The sequence below is a fragment of the Penicillium griseofulvum genome (assembly GCF_001561935.1).
Source record: "Penicillium griseofulvum strain PG3 chromosome Unknown contig_11, whole genome shotgun sequence".
NCBI lineage: Eukaryota > Fungi > Ascomycota > Eurotiomycetes > Eurotiales > Aspergillaceae > Penicillium > Penicillium griseofulvum.
The window spans coordinates 919232-935947 of NW_024467432.1; the positions used below are offsets into that span (position 1 = coordinate 919232).

The 16716-nt window shown below is 47.7% G+C and overlaps 6 protein-coding genes across 6 annotated transcripts; 4 read left to right on the plus strand and 2 right to left on the minus strand.

The window, feature by feature from the left end:
- Positions 1-226: 226 nt before the first annotated feature.
- On the plus strand, positions 227-3887 carry PGRI_088650 (Glycoside hydrolase, superfamily; the record flags this gene model as incomplete). Its single annotated transcript, XM_040796579.1, has 6 exons — positions 227-754; positions 816-1102; positions 1159-1655; positions 1707-1839; positions 2183-2273; positions 2322-3887. 6 exons carry the CDS (start codon positions 227-229, stop codon positions 3885-3887), a joined length of 3102 nt encoding a protein of 1033 aa, XP_040651117.1.
- Positions 3888-4579: 692 nt separating this feature from the next.
- PGRI_088660 (endo-beta-1,2-glucanase) lies at positions 4580-6556 on the plus strand (the record flags this gene model as incomplete). Its single annotated transcript, XM_040796580.1, has 8 exons — positions 4580-4879; positions 4934-5184; positions 5243-5366; positions 5423-5690; positions 5746-5815; positions 5875-6146; positions 6213-6385; positions 6446-6556. The coding sequence occupies 8 exons, from the start codon at positions 4580-4582 to the stop codon at positions 6554-6556; spliced, it is 1569 nt and encodes a 522-aa protein (XP_040651118.1).
- A 1024-nt stretch (positions 6557-7580) lies between these two features.
- On the minus strand, positions 7581-10412 carry PGRI_088670 (CheY-like superfamily; the record flags this gene model as incomplete). The annotated part of the gene is made up of 1 exon (XM_040796581.1): positions 7581-10412. The coding sequence occupies one exon, from the start codon at positions 10410-10412 to the stop codon at positions 7581-7583; it is 2832 nt and encodes a 943-aa protein (XP_040651119.1).
- A 1218-nt stretch (positions 10413-11630) lies between these two features.
- On the plus strand, positions 11631-13090 carry PGRI_088680 (epoxide hydrolase; the record flags this gene model as incomplete). The annotated part of the gene is made up of 4 exons (XM_040796582.1): positions 11631-11952; positions 12021-12145; positions 12200-12272; positions 12321-13090. The coding sequence occupies 4 exons, from the start codon at positions 11631-11633 to the stop codon at positions 13088-13090; spliced, it is 1290 nt and encodes a 429-aa protein (XP_040651120.1).
- Positions 13091-13732: 642 nt separating this feature from the next.
- Positions 13733-14539, minus strand: pup3 (proteasome core particle subunit beta 3; the record flags this gene model as incomplete). The annotated part of the gene is made up of 3 exons (XM_040796583.1): positions 13733-13876; positions 13943-14397; positions 14455-14539. 3 exons carry the CDS (start codon positions 14537-14539, stop codon positions 13733-13735), a joined length of 684 nt encoding a protein of 227 aa, XP_040651121.1.
- Positions 14540-14881: 342 nt separating this feature from the next.
- PGRI_088700 (putative UBX domain protein) lies at positions 14882-16451 on the plus strand (the record flags this gene model as incomplete). The annotated part of the gene is made up of 2 exons (XM_040796584.1): positions 14882-15018; positions 15077-16451. 2 exons carry the CDS (start codon positions 14882-14884, stop codon positions 16449-16451), a joined length of 1512 nt encoding a protein of 503 aa, XP_040651122.1.
- Between the last annotated feature and the right edge of the window lie 265 nt (positions 16452-16716).

The following is a 16716-nucleotide window of genomic DNA, read 5'->3' on the forward strand; positions in this document are numbered from 1 at the left end:
TTTTTGCGGGGAATTGTCCCATGGGGAAATGTGAAGAGAAATCTGGAGAATCGGGGAATCGGCGAAACGCCGATTCTCCTTCGATGAGATGTCCCCCACTTTGAACGCCACAATTCTCCGACTATAAGGAACATAGCTTTAAGTTCTACTCGATGAGCTCTGATAACTTCTCCTTTTTCAAAATACTCCAAACTGTTTCAGTGGCTCTGTGTTGAACATTGCCAGTATGTCGGGATTCTTACCTCCCGATTTTGAATGGGGATTTGCAACTGCCTCATATCAGATCGAAGGCGCTGTAAATGAAGATGGCCGTGGAAAGTCGATCTGGGATACCTTCTGCCACCTTGAGCCTACAAGGACTAAGGGGGCCAATGGAGATATCGCTTGCGATCATTACCACCGATTCGAGGAGGATTTCGACCTTCTCTCCAATTACGGCGCAAAAGCATACCGATTCTCAATTTCCTGGTCACGGATCATTCCACTAGGGGGAAGGAACGATCCAGTCAGCGAATCGGGTATTGCCTTCTATAACAAACTCATTGATTCCCTGCTTGCCAGGGGAATCACCCCATGGGTCACTCTCTATCATTGGGACCTTCCTCAAGCCATTCACGATCGATATGGAGGTTGGTTGAATGTGGAGGAGTCGCAGCTTGACTTTGAGCGGTATGCACAAATTTGCTATGAGAGATTTGGAGATCGTGTCAAGAATTGGATCACATTGAATGAACCGTGGATTGTTTCTATCTTTGTATGTTTTTCTAGGCCCTCTGGCCTTTTTTCTTGTCTCAGACAACTAACACATTGTTTAGGGATACGCGACTGGCGGAAATGCGCCGGGACGAAGCAGTATAAATCCACAGTCCACCGAGGGCGATACTACTACGGAGCCATGGGTTGTTGGGAAAGCCTTGATCATGAGCCACGCTCGCGCTGTGGCTTTGTATAACCGGAAATTCCGAGCTTTTCAGAAAGGCAGGATTGGTATATCTCTGAACGGTGATTACTATGAACCCTGGGACAGCCAGGACGAGCGCGACCGGCAAGCTGCTGAGCGCAGAATGCAGTTCCATATTGGATGGTTTGCGAACCCCATTTGGTAGGTTTCTATTGGCCCAGACCACACTAAAACAAGGACACTGACACCTTTGACAGTCTAGCCCAAGACTACCCCAAATGCATGAGAGAGCAACTTGGCGATAGACTCCCTAGCTTTACGGAGTGGGACCTTGCTTTGCTTAGGGAGGCGGACATAGACTTCTACGGAATGAACTATTACACCTCCCAATTTGCCCGGCATCGCGACGAGCCTGCGCCTGAGACTGACTTCATTGGGAATGTGGATGAACTGCAAGAAAACAAGCAAGGTGTATCAGTCGGAGAGAAGAGTGGTGTGCATTGGCTCCGGTCAACCCCGGAACTTTTCCGAAAGCACTTGACGCGAGTATATCGTACATATGGCAAGCCCATCTACATCACGGAGAATGGGTGCCCTTGTCCTGGTGAGGAGAAGATGACATGCGAAGAGGCTGTCAACGATACCTACCGAATCCAGTACTTCAGGGATCATCTCGATGCCGTTGGAAGAGCACGCATAGAGGATGGATCTGATATCAAAGGATATTTTGCGTGGTCATTGATGGACAACTTAGGTATGTTTCTTACTCCATATGTCAAGATATTTGAGCTAACACTTCTTCCAGAGTGGTCTGATGGGTATGGGGTTCGCTTTGGCGTTACCTTTACGGACTATAACACCCTGGAAAGAACCCCGAAGCAATCCGCATTGCTGCTGAAAGGCATGTTCGATGAACGCATGGGTGGCAACGCTTCTAGGTCCCAATAGAGCGATTAGATGCCTTCTAATGACCATATGGCACATGCAGTGAGCAATTGCCATGGGACTAGACAAATATTATTCTACTAGACAGTTCACAATTGACCTCGAAATCTTCTCCAAAGTTCTTATTTGACCCGTGCTAATAAAATAAGACACTTTCTATTCCGGCAAGCAAGATATAGAATGCTTAGTATTAGTTTCGCGTAATATAGTTGTCTTTGAATTAATTAAATGGGAACCAAGCGAAGAAACCTTAAGCCTTCGGAGAAATACGCGAAGTATTTGACCGAGGCTCATCCCCCCACCTCCAACTTCCCAACTGCCCTAACCTCCGACAAGTTTTCCCGACACAGAAGATGTGATGGCCAGCCCTGCTCGTTCGCGCTCATCAGCTAGAGCATGCGATCGGTGCCGTCGGAGAAAATCAAAGGTATGAGGCGAAAGTTCGTTTTACCTGACCTAAACTAAATTATCATAGTGTGACTGCTCGGGAGAATCGTCAATATGCACCAACTGCCGTCTAGCTCGGACGCAATGCACATTTGACGTGCCAATTGCCAGACGTGGACCCAAATCCAAGCGACAAAGGTCACAGGGTGTGGTTTATCCGAGTGTCTTGGATAGTCCTCTGGCACCAGCTTTGCAGGTAGCGGAACATGGCTCTATAACACAAAGTCTCAGTTCGACCGCACCGGTTGCAGTTCCACTAGATGCGTGGGACACCAATCTCTCGGTACTTGATCCTACTCTGTCCCCTGAGACAGTGCATACAGTCCAATCGTCACTTTCCGATATCGCCTCCACGAGAATCACCTCCGCGTTACAGCGGTGGCATGCTTTGGAGCGGGTGATTTCCGTGCAGAAGTCATCGTCACATCTAGAGCGCACTATCAACCGTTGCTTTGAGCTATTCTTTGAATATCTATATCCCCTGACTCCACTTGTTCATGAACCCAGTCTTCGAGATGGGTTGGGGTTCTTCGTGACCCAAGGAAGGAATTCGAGAGCTGACGGCCTCGTATATGGTGTGAATACTCTCAAATACCCCGAGCTGTGGCCGGATCTTTCTTTCACTTTGATCACTGCTGTCTGTGCAGAAGCGGCCTTTCTCCTTCCGAAAGACATATTTCCCGAAGGGGAGGCAATCGCAGACATATTTCTACAAGCCTCCAGAAACTGCCTGGCTACATACCTGGAAGCCGATCTCGAATACCCAAATGCAAACTCGGTCGCCATTCGATATTTCCACTCCAACTGCATGCATGCTGCCGGTAAGCCGCGACTGTCATGGCACATATTTGGGGAAGCGACCCGATTGGCCCAAGTGATGCAGATGCATGAAGAAAATTCACTGCAGGGGCTCTCTTCTCTCGAAGTGGAGTTCCGCCGTCGGGCATTCTGGATTGCCTATATCGGCGATAAATCAGCAGCCATTCTGAACAATCGTCCGATCACTATTCACAAATATTCATTCAACTCTGGCATCACCATCGGCTATCCCACAGGCATCGAAGATGAGACAATCTCGACACCGGGTAGTGCTGTCCCTGATTCTGAGAGTACTCAAAAGAGCTTTATCGCGGGATTCAATGCGAACATTCGACTATGGCAAAGTGCATCCGATTTACTTTTAGAGATGCGACTGTTAGATAGTCACAGAAATGGGAATTTACTTCCTCGTCAGCCTCCTACAGCAGAAGAAAGTCACAGGCTTGACCATCTCTACGTGCTTTTTGCAACGTCTCTCGATGATTTACCCCCCTTCTTACAATATGATCAGCTCATGTCAAACGCCAATAAAGACAACCAGCACCTGTCTAGACTCACGAGACTGCATATTATTCAAGCAGCTAATGTCTACGTCTCATTACACTGTCTTAAGATGGTAATCACACAAAAATTCGAAGAGTTTGATTACTATCCTCCTGCGCCAAATGAAATGCTGTTACTGCGGAAAACTGACATTGCACGGGATCTTCTGCGAGTCATTCGCGATGCCCCTTTTTGGGCATTGCAGATTAACGGTGAACCATGTGTGAGTTAAGCCCTTTCTCCTGCTCTCTGATTCCAAATGAGCAAGTTCTGATGACCATCTAGGTAGAAAAGATCAGACTCATAGGAGCTTGTCTGCTCGAGATTATCGATCAACATGAAGCATCCCCTCTATCGGCGCGAGCGCGCAACGATCTGTCTGTGCTCCTTGATATACTGACACGCTTAGACTCTAAAGCATCAGATACTTTGCGACGGCTGTTATGAATAAATCTTCACAGTACTACGTGTCATGCGGGTCCAGATAAGATAAATAAAATAGTATAATTACAAATGAAATGATCCCAAGCAATATGCTTTGGGAACTGTCCGAATCAAGCAAGGGATCAACGTCTGGGGTACATTAGATTCCCCGATCTATAATTCCCCGATTCTCCGTTTCGGTTAATTGACCATCCCCGTTGAAGATCTCATCCTATAGTGGAAATAGATTTGCACACGAGCTAAACGGGCAAAAGCCCACCATCAGCCCATTATCAGATTTCGCCGGCATCTTCAGAAAGCTTTTCGAAATGCGGGGACCCCAGAGATTCCTGGTGCGATCTAATTCGTGGGCATGGAAGACCGGGGGAATATGCAGTTGGCGCCTCAAGCCAGAGACACATGGTATTTATACCATCGAAAGTTCCGTTCCAATGTCTACTCCAGCTCGTTATTCGGTTATTTTCTTTGAGCACTCCCAATATGCGTGTCCACAAGAAAATAGGTCATGTCATAACATGGACAACACTAGTCAATGCCCTACCATCGACATCCGGACATACCAATGAGCCATCATGTCGTTTTGCCCATCACTATTCCCAAAAGCAGATTCTCCAAGATCCTACTGCCTTCATCAATGACATGCTGTATTGGGAGGGCAAGTTCCACCAGAACAACATCTCCTACAACAGCAACAATGGCATCTCGTACGATGGCACTAACATTGACTGGGTAACTGGGGAGGCAACAGCGAAGCACACGTTCAGTGCCGCTAGCAAAGAGGTTAGTATTCATTTCCCTCCAATGTATGGAAGTCCTTATCTGATATTCCAATAGTCCCTTCAAATCATGTTGTATACCCATGCCGTTGCAGGATCTCCAGAGGCTGCTCGGTTCCTCTCGCCTGAGAACACAGCCGAAGCCCCCAAAATCGCTGCTTCTATTATGCAGAAAAAGCTGCAGACTTATCTCAGATTCAATGAGACTTACCCAGGCTTCGGAGGCTTCTTGCCCTGGATCACGGCCGATACTCAAGATATAACTCCAAGACCGGACTGGGTCAATCGCGTGCCTCCTCTTGATAACGGGTATGTGGATGCTTGATCCTCGTTTTGGGTTACGGGTTAATAATAAATATCCGTCTAGTGAACTTGTATGGGCTGTGTATGGTTTTATTCAGGCACTTGAGAATACGGGCAATAAGGAGTATCAAGAACTCGCGCAGAAATGGCAGACTTGGATGGATTACACTAAGACCACTGCCGCTAAGGTCTATCACGATCCCCTGCTCGATTTTGACTAGTTCGCTAATTTTCTGTTAATTAGATCTTTTACAAAGGTAATGGCCGGGTTTGTGCCGTCATTGAAATTCAAGATCAGTCCCTCCCCGTCAACCACCCGGATCAGTCGTATCTATGTGAGGGCAAAAATCTACTCGACGACCCTTTCGAAGGCGAGATTTTTACTTTCTGGCTACAATTCTTTGGCGGTCTCTCGAAAGCCGACAAACAGGCTCTATGGGAAATTAAACAACCGCAGCTGGTGAGCGTTGACTACAAAAAGGGTGGTTTCGGGCCTATCACTGTCCAAAAGGGTTTGTGAATTTCCAAAAAAAAAGATGAGAAGATAGTGACTAAATTTTGAGATAGGATTTTGGTTCTCTAGCCACGAAACCTGGAAAGTATTGCAGATGCCATACTATGACATCGACATTGTGCGGTGAGTCTTCAAGCAGAAGACAGATATCAGCTCTGGTATGCTAACAGTTTTCCGTTTAGTCGTGTATTTGAAAACGCTGAGCGAGTCCGGACCTGCAACTCAGTCGCCACGAGATTACCCGGCATGTTCGCCTCCGTTAACAACATCACCGATCCATCCATCGGCGATGTGACTGGCTATATCTCAAACGCCGGTATTCCTTCCATCTCGAACCAGACTGTCCAGGAACTGGACGTCATCACGCCGTATAGTGTATTCCCGACAATCTTGGTCAACAAGTCTGTCGGACTCGCCTGGTGGAGAAATATGGTTGCTGGCAAGAAAATGCAGAGTCAGTGACACCTTTCAGATATCAAGTTTGGGCGATTGGTATGATGCTAATTGAAATGCTCTTCAGATATCTATGGCAGCACTGAATCCACTCGTGTTGATGGAACTGGGGTTTCTGCACTCCTTACTTGGGACAGTAAAGTCACTACAGTAGTTGCAATTTTGGGGGGAGTGACCGATCTTGTTCGTCAGAAGATGAAGGCGGATAACATATATGATGAGTTTGTGAACCTTGTTGAGGTTTGTTCTCCCGGATTTGAAGGAAGGCGTGGAAATTGACTTGCTAATTGCTTCAAATAGGCTGAGTACTCTCGGGTCTTCACGCATCTTAAAGGAGAAAACGTTAACTTCTGCCTCCCGCAGGAGACTGTTCCTGATGGAGGATTGGCCGATTTCACTCTCTGCAAATAGAGCGGATCAATATCGGTGGACGATGGTCACAGTTTCATGTAGAAGAGAAGAATATTATGACATGTGGTTATAAAATAATTCAAATTTACTGTATAGATTCGGTTATCGGAGACCCAACTAGGAAGTCGGGCTGTGTAGGAGTAAGCTATGTATATCGTGGTTCAATAATGCTCAGATGGTCTACTTGACCCAAGTTTAATGTAATATGCTAGAATCCTCCCCAGGTGGCCGAGTGGGTGAGAGACATGAGGTCATCTGATTGCTGAGTGAAACAGTGACCCCGGGTGATACCGCATTGGGAAGCTCAGTGATGATGAAACCGGTCAGGATTTCGATCCTCGCTGCGGAGTAATTGGGAACGGATCATTTTTTTTTCTCTCCTCCTCAATTGTTCTTGTTTATATCCGTAGATGTATCTTTCAAGGTCATAGATCAAAGTGGAGCCGTTACTCCCAATTTGGTCTAGTGCGAAGGGGCATAGCGGGTCGAATGCCTAGTCTTTTCCAAGGTTAGGTATTTATGTATTTATGTAATTATACCTGATTTAACTATGCTTGTTGTAGACCACTTTATACAATGTATTGTAAATCATAGTATAATTGAAAGCTATTCCCACCACACAAATCATCAAATTGAGCATATTCCTAGCGTTGAACCTCCCAAGCTACATAAAGTAGAAAATTCACGACTAGAACTCAAATTTCGACAGGTTCAAATAGCGCTACGTAGTATGTGTGCAGTAATCGCGTGCGGTGTATCATCAATCATTGTATCCGAAAAGGAGATAATAAACATGAAATGAGTCAAAAATGTCGATTATGGTATATGGCAGTCGAAAAAGAATAATCCGCCAAATCAGTACATATCCTAACCGAGAGAGAGATCATCGGACCAAAGGAAAAAGCAATTGGGAGGTCTGTACATGAAGAAATAAGTCCGCATCCAATGGGTATATAATGGTCTTCACGGGGAAATCCAAAAAAAAGCAACATCATGTTCAGGGGTCTAGTCGTTATACTAGGATTTAGACAACAGGGTTGCCAGGATCACCGCAGAATTCGAGAATCAGTCGTTCGAGATCAGAGAGTTTGTAGGGTTTCGTCATATAACCTTTGATTCCCACTTTTGAGGCACGATTCAATGCCTCGTCGCTGACGTCGGCACTCACGGCAAGAACTGTGGGAGGTTGCGGCGTACAAAGTGTGTTGGGGATTGGATCCATTTCCATGGAGTCAGGGCTGTTGGGGTTCGGTTGCTCAAAAGCAGCATGTTGGCCCCGATGATTGTCGACCATCTGGAGAATTCGTGAGGTGGCCTCATATCCGTCCATTTCAGGCATCCAAAGATCCATCAAAACAACATCGATCGGTTTTATTTTTGTCGTCAGAGTTGGATGGATGATGTCTTGCATAGCATGTACTGGATCGAGACCAGTGTCAGGCAAATTGGGTTTTGAGGCGGAGAGGATGCCTTGAACGATTTCGACGGCTTCTTTGCCATCGGCTGCTTCGAGTACATCGCGGTAGCCGAGTTTGCGTAGCATGTTTACTAGTACGCGCCGGTTGATTCGATTATCTTCGGCAACAAGAATACGCAGCGGAAATTTCTCCCCAAGCTTCTTGTCATATGCATCGCCGGAGATATGTGTTCGATGCAAACGGGCCGGTCGCAGGGGAGTTGGACTTTGAGACATGTTTTCATCGCTGGTACTCGGGGTTGGCTGTTGCGGCTGACAGTTCTGGGGGAGGATAAATGGGGAGTTAAAGCAAGAAGAGGGATCAGACAGAAAGCTGCTGACACTGCCCTGTCGTGTTTGGTCGGTAGTAGATGGCGTCAAAACACTCTCACTAGGGGTGCCGGGGCGGATTTCAGCTTCACGTTGATTTACAGGGATTCGAATTCGAAATTCAGTACCCCGCTCAGGACCAGATGTCGACGAACGCACACAGGTCAAGTCACCGCCCATTTTCCGGGAAAGGCCCTTGGCCACAAGAAGACCGAGACCCAACCCATCTTTGCTCCTTGTGGTCGATGCATCCTCACGAGCAAATGGCTTAAAGAGATTAGGTAGGAATGCAGCGGGGATACCCGGGCCGGTATCGCGGACAAGAATAAGAACATCATTCTTCTTGGAGTCAATGGTTGCGCAAACAGTGATGGTACCGTTGTTGGTAAATTTGATCGCATTAAGAAAGACGCACGAGATCAGTTTGGCCAGATCACGGTCATCGGCAAGAAGGGTGTCCGGTAATGAAGGGTCTACAGACCAGTCCACAACCTTGGTGAACAATTCACCATTCGAAGACCGCGATCGAATTTCAATCCTTTCACCAAATTCGGTTGCATTGCTAACAGCAGAATCAGGTCGACCACCAACGTGGAGAGACTCATTAATCACCAAGCGAAGAAGATCTCGCAGTTTGGTAAAACGCAAAGCAGAACCTCTCATGTTCACATTGATGCCCTCAAGGAGTAAGTGAGGTGCGGACCGTCGAACTGCGATAGACGGGCGTGGATCGACCATGTCAGCCATTACAGCTTCGAACTGGCGAGCTGGGATAGCATGTACGATTTGGTCGCTTTCGTGAACAGCATTCTTGACTTCTTCGCTGCGAGGTGAAAGCTCTTGCCGCGACGAAGCCGCACGAAGTCTTTGCTTGCGTACTGGTCGGGTATTAATTTCTGGTGGTAGGCTCCGCCGCCGTTTGTACGGATTTACAGCGATGTTCTTTCCTTCGATAAAAATATTCGGGCGAATTTCGGGAATAGTAGATGGGATTGTAAGACCGCCTAGTACCTCGGGTTCCTCGCGGAGTGGTGTTTTGGGGATTTGCATATTGAGTTCGTATGCATGAACGACATTGTCAGCCGCTTCAACAGCACGTCTCGCGCTATCCTGAACCATCTCAATCCCCTCCTTGAGAGACTGAAAAACCCCGCCCGATTTAACCGGGGATTTACTCTCCATCGCCTCGCGCACTGTAGCGTGCATGACATCAAGCATGCCCACTACACCCTGCATCGGCGTCCTCAGCTCGTGGGATAAGCTTCGGGCGTAGGGTTTGAGGGGGTGCGCGTTAAAATGAGAGGCTTCATGGAAGGCGGCAGTTTGGGGATCGTGGAAATCGGAGATATTTGGCGCTGGAGAATCTAAGAGTTCATCTAGAATTTGCTCCCCTGGATCTAGGCGTTGTACAATCAGGTCTTCGAGCGAGTGGAGAATCATCTCCAGGAAGGACCAGGACAGATTTCTATTCCGAAGGCCATCTTTCGACCACATCAACCCGAGGTGCGCCAGGCACTTTCCGGCCGAGAAGAGGGGTATAGCCAAATAACCATCCGCGGTGAACGGTAAGTGGTCATCGCCGAACGATACAAGTGAACTGAGATTGTCGGGGATCAAACAAGGCCGTTCGTGGTCCATATGCAGTAAGGGGTTCCCGCCCGCGAAAAACCTGTTTCGCTGCAAACCAACGGTCTCGTAACCATCGTTATAGTAGAAAGCCGCACCAAAAAGCGACGGGCGCCGCCCACCTAGTTCTGGCATGGGCTCCCTCCCGTGCACCCTCCGAGCAACAAACCCATATTGAGCTTTGGTTATAGATGTCATGTCCTCCATAAGCCGTTTCCAGAACAGCTCTGTATCAGATGCCCGCAGACCCTGTTTGAGTGTAACCAAATGCTCAATGGCAGTGGTCTGGGCACCATCATTCCATGTTCCCAAGTCGCGTTGCACATCTCCGTCGTCATGAACATTTAATCTGTCGGTGATACATTCGGATTTGCAAGAGGGGAATGGCATGGTGGGACAAGGGTGAACAGCATGAGAGACATCCGGCTCGGGTGTGTCGGGCATAGTCCATGTGGCAAGTGAAGGTGATATCGGTTCGAGGATTATGGATTCTCTGGTTGTTTGAGAGAAACGACCGTTCAATTGTATAATTAGGGTATGGTGGACAGATCGAGACTTCGAACATCCACCAGAATCTGAAATATTGGAGAGAGGCCCAGAAGAGGGGAGAGGGGATTTTCCGTTCGACGGGGGCCGGGCGGTCTAGACACGGCCTGAAACAAGAGAATATCAGCTCATAGATTCTGATATAGACCTAATATTTCTAACGGAGACGTTTGAGGTTTCTTTTATTTCCTTTGTGTGTTGTGTTTTTCTCTCGAATCCTGCAGAGCACGGAGGTTGCGCAGGATCAGCGGGATCTAGACCCAACAGGTACTGGGTACCTCGTCTACGCGGGTATTTACTATGGGGATATCAGGTACCGAAGTACCCATTTTACAGAACACACCCTACCTAGGCAGGATATTCATGCCTTATTCTTTCTTGATAGTCTAACATATAGTGTTGAATCCTTTGATCTATTTAATCTATGACTATCTCAAGCAAAGAGACACTTGGTATCCACCATTCAATATCCCACATGGGCGAACGTTAATCGTGTAATTTCCACACCAAACAGGTTTTTATCAGTCTCATTCAAGTGGGTCAATAGAGCACGCCTATAGAATCGTTCGAATTGGGGCTTCTATTCGGAATTCCGGGAGTATAGTGAAGCCCGAAAATATACAACATAACTCTGAGCATGTTGTGAAGTTAGACTTCATTCCAAAATGAACAATATGGCAAATAGTGGTGCTAAAGAAACATATGTTGCAATCTTTCAAGTTGTGACTGATTCCTATTTAGGTCATATGGGCCCAAACGTTATGGATGTACTTCTCAACTGGACCATTGGCTGTGTTTGGGAAATATATATGTAGGAGATATATATATGCCCAAGTGGAGTATTTGGAAGGTGTCTTTATCTCTGATACATCTATTTTTGGTAGTCAAATAACCTCTCATCTTCATTGCATATGTATATATTATACCATCATACCCATGTCATTGTGAAACCGAGGTAATCCCACCCTCCGTGGTCCGAGCGGGACTACATTAGTAGACTACATCTCCTACAGCTTGAGAAACAATTATGTGAATACCTAAACCCGCCTTTATACATGTATTTAACAACCAACTTTAAATTATCACTCTCACCAAAGTCTGATTACATTCACAACCATGATCTCAGTCACCCCATACAACATCGCCGTTCCGGATGAGAAACTGCAACAGCTCCGCCATAAGCTGGAATATACTACCTTCCCGGATGAGCTCGAGGGTTCGGAGTGGGACATGGGCGTTCCCCTCCACGAAATCAAGAGACTTATTGCCGTGTGGCATAATGATTTTGACTGGCGTACCCAAGAGCGGAAGCTCAATGAGCAACTCAAACAATTCAACGTTCGAGTAGGAGTAGAAGGCTTCGGAGAACTGGATATACACGCCGTGCATCATCGGAGCGGAAATTCAAAAGCAATCCCATTGCTTTTTATACACGGGTGTATATAGTCCCTGATATCTCTACATCACTCTCTTTATGCCCCTGCTAATCCATCATTCTTATATTAGGGCCCGGCAGCTTCCTCGAAGCCGCCAAGCTTATCCCACTACTCACTAATAGCGGGGATGGCCCAATATTCGATGTCGTGGCACCTTCATTGCCAAATTTTGGATTCTCGCAGGGTGTCAAGAAGGTATGTTGAGTACTATATATCAGCACATCAAGAGCATCCTAACAACCAAATTAGAGAGGATTTGGGCTGGCACAGTATGCAGAAACTCTACACAAAGTGATGATCGCACTAGGCTACGAAAAATACGGTAGGCACTATCTATCCCATCAAAAGAAATCAACTAATTCCAGAGCAGTTATTCAAGGAGGTGACTGGGGAAGTATTATTGCCCGTACCATGTCTCAGTACTACCCTGAACACACCCAAGCCATCCATCTGAACTTCATTCCCGTCATGCCACCCTATCCATGGCGAAGCCCCTATCAGTTTTTCAAATCACTGTTATCTGTACCTTTCTCAGCAAAAGATCGTGGCTACATTGCCCGGACATTGGGATATGTCACCAGCGGCAACGCATACATGAAACAGCAATCAACTCGACCACAAACTCTAGGGTATGGACTTCACGATAGTCCTGTCGGGTTATTAGCTTGGATCTATGACAAAATGCATTCTTGGTCTGACAAGTACCCCTGGACGGATGAGGAGATCTTGACCTGGGTTAGTATATATTACTTCTCCACCGCTGGGCCAATGGCGTCGACGAGGATCTACTACGAGGCTTCAGCGCCAAAGGGTAGTGGAAGTGCGACGATCTCGGAGGATGACGCTCAGGAGGAGCCGGTGAAAAAGATAGACCTGAATTACATGTCGGCTGAACAAGTTCTCGAGGCTCGGGCACCGCAGAATGTGTGCTTTGCGGTGGCACAGTTCCATGAGGAGATTGTTATGTGGCCTATGGCGTGGTATCGATCAATTGGGAACATTGTGCAGGAAACAGAGTATGATCGTGGTGGTCATTTTGCGGCCTGGGAAGTGCCTGATCTATTGGCTTCTGATATCAAAAAGTTCCTAGGGAATAATGGGCCAGCTTATGGGGTGATAGCAGACAGAGATGGTTATTGAAGGTCCCACCGCATTGACCCTTATCGAGGTCTTTTTTCGAGATAACTTGGTGTGTGGCAACATGTTCGTTGATTTGAAAACAGGATACCCGATTTTGTATCTAATCTTGTCTCTTGAAAGCGGACTTGCGTTCCAAGGTTTTCTTAGTGACATCTTTAGTAGTTGGACTCGTAGGCAGAAAAACAGGGTATAAGTACATACTCTTGACCATACTTATCCGACATACGGGGGAAAGACATTCAGCACCTCCCTTGAGGCCTGCTAGGTGTGGGCAGCCAGTATGTCACGAGGCCCGATCAAAAGCAAAGTCAGTTAAAGCAAGATTAACATATTGGGGCGGTTACTGATTCTCGAAAACTGGACTTTGTCCACATCCCTAGTTAATGCGTTGAATTGATGCAAATTGGAACACTGCCGTGACGTGACAACGGGGGCCTTTTATTATCATGAGTAGGAGTAAGAGAAACATGGAGTCAAAGAACAAAATCGCCCTTCGGCTCAGGTATCAACCGCTCTCACGTTGATCTTGTGCTATCCCGTCATTGATCGACCGTACACGGCACATATCATCCAGTGAAGACCGTAGACGCCGGGATCTGCCCTCAAACCAACGGAAAGCCCAAAACAACCAATTTCCCAAATCTAATCCTGTCGTCCCTTCAATAACCGCTGGGTAACCTTGTCCTTCTCTATAATGTAAACCTGGGCACCCCAACCGGAGAGAGCGTCTCGGTCCACGGCGCTAAGCAGTGCTTGTGAGATTGTCTCGAAGAGGTCCTCGGGGGCCTGTAATTATAAAGTTTGTCAGACACCGCATCCAGTAAGGAATATAGTAGCAACAATAATACATACCAGATCAGGCTCCCACAGACCCTCGCAAGTACCGAAGAGCTGGTCGCTTGCTGTTCCGCTGACAATGAAGTCCTTGGCGAAATCGATACAGCCAATGCTGTCAAAGCCACAGATGAATGGCTTCCCCGTTGTTGGGTTGATACCAGCCAGCACAGGGCTGACGAAGTAAGGACCGAAGCGCTTCTCATACAGCGATGAGCTCACTAGGTTGGCGAGGGTCTGCGGTGCGATGTCGCGCTCCTCGCGCAGCCGGTACATGTTTACCTTGTAACGGAAGAGATCGGAGACGGTGTTGACATCGGTGGCGAGGCCAGTCAGGCCGAGGTAGGTGGATGGAGCGTAGTTGAAGATCTTGGGGAAGTTGTTGGAGATGGTCAGGGACTGCATGCCGAGACGAAGGTCACAGGCGATGGCGACGCAGTCCTTGCCCACCATGGCGACACAAGCACCGCCATCTGCAGGACGATTAGTATTTTGGTTGATTATTCACTAGGGACAAGGCTCCGGCATACTGATATCGAAGGGGTTGGACTGTGATGGGAGAAGTCGGTCAGCTTTGAGTTCCAGAGATTCGTGGATGATAGGGACGAAGGGCATATTCTCTTACCATTATTGCAGTGTTTCAATACAATTCAATATAACAGAGATATTCCAGAGCTAAAGCACAAGAAAAAAGAAGAGAAAATGTGGTTGAGAAGGGGGCGGGTTGGGAGAGGAGATGGAGTTGAGTTGATGACGGGGAAGCTCTGAGGTACGCGAGAGAGCTCAGATGACGCCCGCACCGCTGCCTGTTTCGTATGCTTCGACAACTTTCTGCGCCCTCTTTCTCCCCGCAATCGAGATTTTCGCCTATTTGATTTCATTTATCTGTTTTCAGTCTCTTTATTGAGATATTGAATCTTTTCCATTTATTATCAGAACTAGTGTTCTCTATTCACAATGAGTGCCCACGTTGTGGTGATCGACGCGACAGCCAGGCGGGCAACAATCAAGACAACTCCCGCCAAACATTTAACCGATATCCTGCAGGAGGCATGTACGAAGCTTGGTTATAATGCTAGCCAATATTCATTAAAGTGAGTTGATTTCCCTTTCTCCGACGACAACACTAACCCGGTCTCTTATATGCGACAGACACAATCGCAAGCAGTTAGACCTTTCTCTTTCCTACCGTCTGTCTGGACTCATCTCCGGTGCAAAACTTGAACTTGTACAACTCTCTCGCTCCCCATCAGTTGTAACCGTTGGCCTCCAACTGCCCGAATCAGAGGCTCGTGGTGCCCCGAATGGCCGCATACTTGATAAGTTCCCTAGCACGACTACACTCTGGATGGTACTCCGGAAGTTCGAGGCGGGAGTTGCAGGGACTGGCCCAATAAGGAATCTCACTTCACGTGCAGTGCCCTCCACTGAGGGTGGAGATGTTGCCGGACGACTGTACTATGAGATCCCCGTCCTTCAGATTATGGAACGTGAAGTATCGAGTTTCACGGATCTACAAAAGACCCTAGCCCAGCTGGGTTACAACAGTGGCAATGTCCTTATTCGACTCAGTTTCCGACGGACCGAGGAGCCTATTGAAGAAGCTATGGCCAAGATTGGCGAGTTCTTCCAGTCCTCGGAGGATGAGGCTCCTTCAGCACAGGATAAGAGCGCAGCACTCACAGCAGCCACTGCTGACACCACAAGCAAGGGGCCTGCTTCAGATATCACCAGCTCATTGCAGCCTGAGCCCTCTAACGTCACCGCGGCATCGGAGGCAGTTGCCGCTCCGCTGCCTATCCCCCAACCGGCCACTTCTACAGCCGACTCTGGTCGAACGGTTACTGTCTTCTCCCCTCCCTCGGGAGATACTCCTTCGTCCGCAAAATTAGACTACGATGAGAGTGATTACATACCCTCTATCGAGCACGCAAAGCTGCATCAGCGATTACTCAACGAGTCCTCTCGGCCAAAGCGGTTGCCAACGGATGCCGAGATCGCCGCCAAGACAGAGGCAGAAGCGGCAAAACGAGCAGCCATTCAGGAGGTCGATGTCAAGATCCGTTTCCCAGATCAGAGCCAAGTGATCGCTAAATTTGGGACCTCGGACACAGGACGGTCGTTGTATGACTTCGCGCGTGAATGCCTTGCTCTCCCGTTCGCCAGTGAAAACTTCAATCTCACGGTACACGGTGTATCCAGATCCAAACAGACAACCGCCATCCCTCCATCAGATAAGAAGCGTCTGATTAAAGACCTAGGCTTGTCTGGCCGTGTGCTCGTCAACTTCTCTTGGGCTGATCACGCCCCTGCATTTGTTCATGAACGCCGGACAGAGATACTACGCCCTGAGCTTCGGAGCCAAGCTCAAGAACTCAAGGTGGAGCAACCGCCGGAGGTTAAGGAAGAAGAATCCACTGGTCCGTCACAGCCGGGTCCGAGTAGCGCTCAAGGCGGCGATAAGCCTAGCGGAGCACGGAAGAGCGGTGCTATGCCTAAGTGGCTGAAGCTACCGGGTAAGAAATGAAATCGAAATAATTGAATGGGCTTGGTTTAAGATGAGCGACATGTGCTGCTCTGGTAACATCTTAGATAAGTGGATAGACTTGAATGAATCTCATGTCCTTCAAACATCATTTACATTCAAACAAAATAGCAATGCAAGCCTAACAACAAATGCATAGTTTGTGTGTAGAGCAATAGAGAGATACTGTCGACTCTGCACCCACTCAGCACATACTTGGGCAATCATACATCTTCCGTCTACGATGTAAACCTCCGTTTAGAAAGTG